The 9,274-nt window shown below is 34.0% G+C and overlaps 1 protein-coding gene across 1 annotated transcript in view; it reads left to right on the top strand.

Annotated features, from left to right (window-relative positions):
* LOC143257754 (agrin-like) overlaps positions 1-9,274 on the top strand; it is a 41,891-nt gene that overhangs the window by 7,807 nt on the left and 24,810 nt on the right. Inside the window, exons 2-4 of the mRNA XM_076516786.1 lie at positions 7,030-7,764; positions 7,975-8,214; positions 8,425-8,874. Coding sequence (XP_076372901.1) covers positions 7,030-7,764; positions 7,975-8,214; positions 8,425-8,874 — 1,425 coding nt within the window. The remainder of the gene's footprint in view (positions 1-7,029; positions 7,765-7,974; positions 8,215-8,424; positions 8,875-9,274) is intronic.

The following is a 9,274-nucleotide window of genomic DNA, read 5'->3' as shown; positions in this document are numbered from 1 at the left end:
TTTATAACTTATTTATTGTAAAGATATTCTTTATCTTGTCTCAGTCTAAACTTTCTATGAAGTCCTTGGATCAATGTTATATCTGGATTTACTGTGTAAAAATAATATATCTTTGTTTCAGTCTAAACTTTCTATGTAGTCCTTGGAAACACGTTATAACTGATCTTACTGCAAAAGATACTTATCTTCTCTCAGTCTAAACTTTCTATATAGCCCTTGGATCGCGTTATAACTGATTTACTGTAAAGAAACTTATCTTCTTCTCAGTCTAAACACTCTATGTAGTCCTTGGATCGCGTTATAACTGATTTACTGTAAAGATGCTTATCTTGTCTCAGTCTAAAACTTTCTATGTAAAATTTTCTTGGATTGCGTTATAACTGGGATTTACTTATAAAGAAAATACCTCCTCTTTGTCTCAGTGTATACTTTCTATGTAATTCCTTTGGATCAAAAGCTTATAATCTGATTTACTATAAAGAAAAAATTCTCTTGTCTCAGTGCATACTCACTTTCTATGTAGTCCTTGGATCGCGTTATAACTGATTTACTGTAAAGAAAATTATCTTGTCTCCCAGTCTAAACTTTCTATGTAAAAGTCCTTGGATCGCGTTATAACTGATTTACTGTAAAAAATTCTTATCTTGTCTCTAGTCTAAACTTTCCATGTATTCTTTGGATCACGTTATAACTGATTTACTGTAAAGATACTTATCTTGTCGCAGTCTAAGCACTCTATGTAGTCCTTGGATCGCGTTATAACTGATTTACTGTAAAGAAAATTATCTTGTCTCAGTCTAAACTTTCTATGTAGTCCTTGGATCGCTTTATAACTGATTTACTGTAAAAATACTTATCTTGTCTCAGTCTAAACTTTCTATGTAGTCCTTTGAAACACGTTATAACTGATTTACTCTAAAGATACTTATCTTGTCTCAGTCTGAACTTTCTATGTAGTCCTTGGATCACGTTATAACTGATTTACTGTAAAGATACTTATCTTGTCTTAGTCTAAACTTTCTGTTTTCCTTTTGAAACACGTTATAACTGATTTATTGTAAAGATACTTATCTTGTCTCAGTCTAAACTTTCTATGAAGTCCTTGGATCACGTTATATCTGATTTACTGTAAAAAATACATATCTTGTTTCAGTCTAAACTTTCTATGTAGTCCTTGAAACACGTTATAACTGTCTTACTGCAAAGATACTTATCTTCTCACAGTCTAAACTTTCTATATAGCCCTTGGATCGCGTTATAACTGATTTACTGTAAAGAAACTTATCTTGTTTCAGTCTAAACACTCCATGTAGTCCTTGGATCGCGTTATAACTGATTTACTGCAAAAATGCTTACCTCGTCTCAGTCTAAACTTTCTATGTATTTCTTGGATTGGCGTTATAACTGATTTACTATAAAGAAAAATTCTCTTGTCTCAGTGTATACTTTCTATGTAGTCCTTGGATCGCGTTATAACTGATTTACTATAAAGAAAATTCTCTTGTCTCAGTGTATATTTTCTATGTAGTCCTTGGATCACGTTATATCTGATTTACTGTAAAAATACATATCTTGTCCCAGTCTAAACTTTCTATGTTGTCCTTGAGACACGTTTTAACTGATTTACTGTAAAGGTACGTATATTGTCTCAGTCTGAACTTTTTTTGTACTCCTTGGATCGCGTTATAACTTATTTACTGTAAAGGTACTTATCTTGTCTAAGTCTTAACACTCTATGTAGGCCTTGGATCGCGTTATAACTGATTTACTGTAAAGAAAATTATCTTTTCTCAGTCTAAACTTTATATGTTGTCCTTGGATCGCGTTATAACTGATTTATTTTAAGATTCTTATCTTGTCTCAGTCTAAACTTTCTATATAGTCCTTGGATCGCGTTATAACTGACTTATTGTAAAGATACTTATCTTGTCTCAGTCTAAACTTTCTATGTTGTCGTTGAAACACGTTATAACTTATTTATTGTAAAGATGCTTACCTGTCTCAGTCTAAACTTTTTATGTACTCCTTGGATCGCATTATAACTGATTTACTGTAAGGATAGTTATCTTGTTTCAGTCTAAATACCCTAAGTAGTCCTTGGATCGCGTTATAACTGATTTACTATAAAGTAAATTCTCTTGTCTCAGTGTATACTTTCTATGTAGTCCTTGGATCGCGTTATAACTGATTTACTATAAAGAAAATTCTCTTGTCTCAGTGTATACTTTCTATGTAGTCCTTGGATCGCGTTATAACTGATTTACTGTAAATAAAATTATCTTGTCTCAGGCTAAACTTTCTATGTAGTCATTGGATCGCGTTATAACTGATTTACTGTATAGATACTTATCTTGTCTCAGTCTAAACACTCTATGTAGTCCTTGGATCGCGTTATAACTGATTTACTGTAAAGATACTTATCTTGTCTCAGTCTAAACACTCTATGTAGTCTTTGGATCGCGTTATAACTGATTTATTGGAAAGATACTTATCTTGTCTAAGTCTAAACACTCTATGTAGTCCTTGGATCGCGTTATAACTGATTTATCGTAAAGATACTTATCTTGTCGCAGTCTAAACTTTCTATGTAGTCCTTGAAACACGTTATATCTTATTTATTGTAAAGATACCTACCTGGTTTCAGTCTAAACTTTCTATGTAGTTCTTGGATCGCGTTATAACTTATTTATTGTAAAGATAATTATCTTGTCTCAGTCTACACTTTCTATGTAGTCCTTGAAACACGTTATAACTTATTTATTGTAAAGACACTTATCTTGTCTCAGTCTAAACTTTCTATGAAGTTTTTAGATCACGTTATATCTGATTTACTGTAAAAATACATATCTTGTCTCAGTCTAAACTTTCTATGTAGTCCTTGAAACACGTTATAACTGTCTTACTGCAAAGATACTTATCTTCTCACAGTCTAAACTTTCTATATAGCCCTTAGATCGCGTTATAACTGATTTACTGTAGAGAAACTTATCTTGTCTCAGTCTAAACTTTCTATGTAGTCCTTGAAACACGTTATAACTGTCTTACTGCAAAGATACTTATCTTCTCACAGTCTAAACTTTCTATATAGCCCTTGGATCGCGTTATAACTGATTTACTGTAAAGGTAGTTATCTTGTCTCAGTCTAAACTTTCTATGTTGTCGTTGAAACACGTTTAACTGATTTACTGTAAGGATAGTTATCTTGTTTCAGTCTAAACACCCTATGTAGTCCTTGGATCGCGTTATAACTGATTTACTATAAAGAAAATTCTCTTGTCTCAGTCTAAACTTTCTATGTTGTCGTTGAAACACGTTATGACTGATTTACTGTAAACGTACTTATCTTGTCTCAGTCTAAACTTTCTATGTTGTCCTTGAGACACGTTATAACGGATTTATTGTAAAGATACTTATCTTGTCTCAGTCTAAACTTTCTATGTTGTCGTTGAAACACGTTATAACTTATTTATTGTAAAGATGCTTACCTCGTCTCAGTCTAAACTTTTTATGTACTCCTTGGATCGCGTTATAACTGATTTACCGTAAGGATAGTTATCTTGTTTCAGTCTAAACACCCTATGTAGTCCTTAGATCGCGTTATAACTGATTTACTATAAAGAAAATTCTCTTTTCTCAGTGTATACTTTCTATGTAGTCCTTGGATCGCGTCATAACTGATTTATTGTAAAAATACTTATCTTCTCTCAGTCTAAACTTTCTATGTAGTCCTTGAAACACGTTATGACTGATTTACTGTAAATATACTTATTTTGTCACATCTAAACTTTCTATGTAGTCCTTGGATCGCGTTATAACTGATTTACTGTAAAGATACTTATCTTGTCTCAGTCTAAACACTCTATGTAGTCCTTGGATCGCGTTATAACTGATTTATTGGAAAGATACTTATCTTGTCTAAGTCTAAACACTCTATGTAGTCCTTGGATTGCGTTATAACTGATTTACTGTAAAGATACTTATCTTGTCTCAGTCTAAACACTCTATGTAGTCCTTGGATCGCGTTATAACTGATTTATTGTAAAGATATCTGTCTCAGTTGAAACTTTCTATATAGTTCTTGAAACACGTTATATCTTATTTATTGTATTGATACTTACCTTGTCTCAGTCTAAACTTTCTATGCAGTCCTTGGATCGCGTTATAACTGATTTATTTTAAAGATACTTATCTTGTCGCAGTTTAAACTTTCTATATTGTCCTTGGACGTGTTATAACTGATTTATCGTAAAGATACTTATTTTGTCGCAGTTTAAACTTTCTATGTAGTCCTTGAAACACGCTATAGGTTATTTATTGTAAAGATACTTATCTTGTCTCAGTCTAAACTTTCTATGTGGTCCTTGAAACACGTTATAACTTATTTATTGTAAAGATACTTATCTAGTCTCAGTCTAAACTTTCTATGTAGCTCTTGGATCGCGTTATAACTGATTTACTGTAAAATACTTATCTTGTCTCAGTCTAAACTTTCTATATAGTCCTTGGATCGCGTCTATAACTGATTTATTATAAAGATACTTATCTTGTCTCAGTCTAAACTTTCTATATAGTCCTTGAAACACGTTATAACTTATTTATTGTAAAGATACTTATCTTGTCTCAGTCTAAACTTTCTATATAGTCCTTGAAACACGTTATAACTTAGTTATTGTAAAGATACTTATCTTGTCTGAGTCTAAACTTTCCATGTAGTCCTTGGATCACGTTATAACTGATTTCCTGTAAAGGTAGTTATCTTGTCTCTCTCTAAACTTTCCATGTTGTCCTTGAATCGCGTTATAACTAATTTATTGTGAAAATACTTATCTTGTCTCAGTCTAAACTTTCTATGTTGTCCTTGAGACACGTTATAACGGATTTATTGTAAAGATACTTATCTTGTTTCAGTCTAAACTTTCTATGTAGCTCTTGGATCGCGTTATGACTGATTTACTGTAAAGATACTTATCTTGTCTCAGTCTAAACTTTCTATATAGTCCTTGGATCGCGTCTATAACTGATTTATTATAAAGATACTTATCTTGTCTCAGTCTAAACTTTCTATATAGTCCTTGAAACACGTTATAACTTATTTATTGTAAAGATACTTATCTTGTCTCAGTCTAAACTTTCTATTTAGTCCTTGAAACACGTTATAACTTAGTTATTGTAAAGATACTTATCTTGTCTGAGTCTAAACTTTCCATGTAGTCCTTGGATCACGTTATAACTGATTTCCTGGAAAGATACTTATCTTGTATCTCTCTAAACTTTCTATGTTGTCCTTGAATCGCGTTATAACTGATTTATTGTGAAAATACTTATCTTGTTTCAGTCTAAACTTTCTTTGTAGTCCTTGAAACACGTTATAACTGATTTATTGTAAAGATACTTGTCGCAATCTAAACTTTCTATGTAGTCCTTGGAACACGTTATAACTTATTTATTGTATAGCTACTTATCTTTTCTCAGTCTAAACTTTTTATATCGTCCTTGGAACACATTTATTGTAAAGATACTTAGTATGTCTTAGTCTATACTTTCTATGTAGTCCTTGGAACACGTTAAAACTAATTTACCAAAATGATAATTATCTTGACTCAGTCTAAACTTTCTATATTGTCCTAGAAATGCGTTATGACTGTAATTCAAACATATCACTCAAACAATTCGTTAAAAGACATTTTTATTGGATTACTAACTGACTGGTGTTGAATCATCGAATAAATGTTTGTTTTTCTGTAAGAATACTGCTTATAATGAACGTATTAGTAAAACAACTTTATATATATTACAGTCTTCAACACAATTGTCATTATTTTGTTTTTTTTAAAAAAGCTAGAGGTAATTTGATTTTTTTAGGTGTTTGGTTTGTGTGTTTTTGTAGTTAGAGCGAAAATCGAACAATAATTTGTGATCTTCGTTTTATTACGTTGTGTTATTAATTAGAATTCTTTAACAAAGAAGCGAGCCCGTGGACAGGGGTTATGTTTTCACCCTTGTCTCAGTGTGTGTCACAAGATATCTCAACAAACGCCCAAATAGATCTGGACTTAAGTTGTTGTACATTTGTACTGTAGCCCATCTAAGAAGTGATTATTTCTTTTGGGGTCATGGTTACAGCAACATCTAGAAAACTTAAAACAATCTATACCTTTTAAACCCTGAAGACTGATTTTGATTTTTTCGGTATGACCAGGTGGATAGGGCGCTCGACTCGTAATCTGATGGTCACGGGTTCGAATCCGTACCATACCAAAGATACCCACCCTTCCAACCGTGATTATGCGAAAGGTGACGGTCTACCTCACTATTCGTTGGTAAAAGAGTATCCCAAAATTTGGTGCCCTTTCATCCGTTGGGGAGTTATAAGGTGACGGTCTATCCCACTATTCGTTGGGAAAGAGTAGCCCAAGAGTTGGCGGAGGGTGGTGATGACTAGCTGTCCTCACTCTAATCTTACATTGCTAAATTAGGGACGGCTAGCGCAGATATCCCTCATGTAGCTTTGCGCGAAATTTAAACCAAACCCAAGAGCTGGTGTTGGTGATGATGACTAGCTAGCTGTCTTCACTCTAATCTTACAATACTAAATTAGGGACGCCTTACGCAGATAGCCCTCGTGTTGCTTTGTGCGAAATTCAAAAAACAAACAAACACACTATTTTCCTTCTATAGTCAGTCAAAAATGATTGTATGTTAATGAAACTAGGTAAAGAAAAGTAGAATATTATTCCTAAATGTTCAGCCACGCATGGTCCATCTTCAGTGATAACAACGGACATACGGACGAATACAACCAACTCATTGTGTCAGAGGTATGCGTACTGCTGAGTATTCATCTTGTTTTAACTGTTTTTTTTATATATATATTTCTCTAAACACTCAGTTAAACACAAGAACAAAATTATGTGAACTACACAACTCTTGATACAATTATATCTGTCATGGATATATTACAACCATAAAATACAATTGTTTTTATACACAAAGAACCAGTAAATACTTGAGAACATAAAATTTCTACAGAGGATCTGACTCGACCTATCGATTTTATAGATTTGGGCTCTGGGTCCTGCGGCAGTAAGGGCTGTCAGTTTGGTGGAGTTTGTGACTATGATTCTCAAGGATTACCTACGTGTGTTTGTGACTTCCACTGTTCATCAGAGAAAGAGCCTGTATGTGGCTCGAACAGACGGCTATATGATAACGAGTGTTACCTCAGAGAAGCAGCTTGTAACCTACAACAGGAAATCCGGACAGTGGCCAGGGATTCTTGTGAAGGTAAGAAAGTGAACAGAGGATCTTGTAAAGGTAAGAAAGTAACAAGGAATTACCGTGAAGGTAAGAAAGTGAACAGAGGATCTTGTAAAGGTAAGAAAGTAACAAGGGGTTACCCTGAAGGTAAGAAAGTAGACAGAGGATCTTGTAAAGGTAGGAAAGTAACAAGGGGTTACCGTGAAGGTAAGAAAGTGAACAGAGGATCTTGTAAAGGTAAGAAAGTAACAAGGGGTTACTGTGAAGGTAAGAAAGTGAGCAGAGGACCTTGTAAAGGTAAGAAAGTAACCACAGATTACTGTGAAGGTAAGAAAGTGAACAGAGGATCTTGTAAAGATAAGAAAGTAACAAGGGATTACCGTGAAGGTAAGAAAGTGAACAGAGGATCTTGTAAAGGTAAGAAAGTAACAAGGGGTTACTGTGAAGGTAAGAAAGTGAACAGAGGATCTTGTAAAGGTAAGAAAGTAACCACAGATTACTGTGAAGGTAAGAAAGTAAACAGAGGATCTTGTAAAAGTAAGAAAGTAACCACATATTACTGTGAAGGTAAGAAAGTGAACAGAGGGTCTTGTAAAGGTAAGAAAGTAACAAGGGGTTACTGTGAAGGTAACAAAGTGAACAGAGGATCCTTGTAAAGGTAAGAAAAACAAGGGGTTACTGTGAAGGTAAGAAAGCAGACAGAGGATCCTTGTAAAGGTAAGAAAGCAACAAGGGGTTACTGTGAAGGTAAGAAAGCAAACAGAGGATCTTGTGAAGGTAAGAAAGCAACAAAGGATTACTGTGAAGGTAAGAAAGTGAACAGAGGATCTTGTAAAGGTAAGAAAGCAACCACAGATTACTGTGAAGGTAAGAAAGTGAACAGAGGATCTTGTAAAGGTAAGAAAAGCAACAAGGGTTACTGTGAAGGTAAGAAAGCAGACAGAGGATCCTGTAAAGGTAAGAAAGTAACATAGGATTACCGTGAAGGTAAGAAAGCAAACAGAGGATCTTGTAAAAGTAAGAAAGCAACCACAGATTACTGTGAAGGTAAGAAAGTGAACAGAGGGTCCTTGTAAAGGCAAGAAAGCAACAAGGGTTACCGTGAAGGTAAGAAAGTAGACAGAGGATCTTGTAAAGGTAAGAAAGTAACAAGGGGTTACTGTGAAGGTAAGAAAGTGAACAGAGGATCTTGTAAAGGTAAGAAAGTAACAAGGGGTTACTGTGAAGGTAAGAAAGTAGACAGAGGATCTTGTAAAGGTAAGAAAGCAACCACAGATTACCGTGAAGGTAAGAAAGTGAACAGAGGATCTTGTAAAGGTAAGAAAGTAACAAGGGGTTACCCTGAAGGTAAGAAAGTAGACAGAGGATCTTGTAAAGGTAAGAAAGTAACAAGGGGTTACTGTGAAGGTAAGAAAGTAAACAGAGGATCTTGTAAAGGTAAGAAAGTAACCACAGATTACTGTGAAGGTAAGAAAGTGAACAGAGGATCTTGTAAAGGTAAGAAAGTAACCACAGATTACTGTGAAGGTAAGAAAGTGAACAGAGGATCTTGTAAAGGTAAGAAAGTAACAAGGGGTTACTGTGAAGGTAAAAAAGTAGACAGAGGATCTTGTAAAGGTAAGAAAGTAACATAGGATTACCGTGAAGGTAAGAAAGTAAACAGAGGATCTTGTAAAAGTAAGAAAGTAACCACAGATTACTGCGAAGGTAAGAAAGTGAACAGAGGATCTTGTAAAGGTAAAAAAGCAACAAGGAGTTACTGTGAAGGTAAGAAAGTGGACAGAGGATCTTGTAAAGGTAAGAAAGTAACCACAGATTATTGTGAAAGTAAAAAAGTGACCACAGACTTCTTTAAAGTCAAATAATTGCCAGAGATTCTTACGAAGGCAAGAAATATAATTTTTATAAGATCTGGCGTCACGAAGTATTTCTGTATAAATGTATTTCATGATTGTCAGCTGTGTTTTTTTGCATATCAGTTTTGTAAACCGTATATGTTTCTCTAATTATATCGTAA

This window comes from Tachypleus tridentatus, chromosome 7 (genome assembly GCF_004210375.1).
Source record: "Tachypleus tridentatus isolate NWPU-2018 chromosome 7, ASM421037v1, whole genome shotgun sequence".
NCBI lineage: Eukaryota > Metazoa > Arthropoda > Merostomata > Xiphosura > Limulidae > Tachypleus > Tachypleus tridentatus.
Note: the sequence above shows the minus strand (reverse complement) of the source record. Positions and strands in the feature narration are given on the sequence as shown.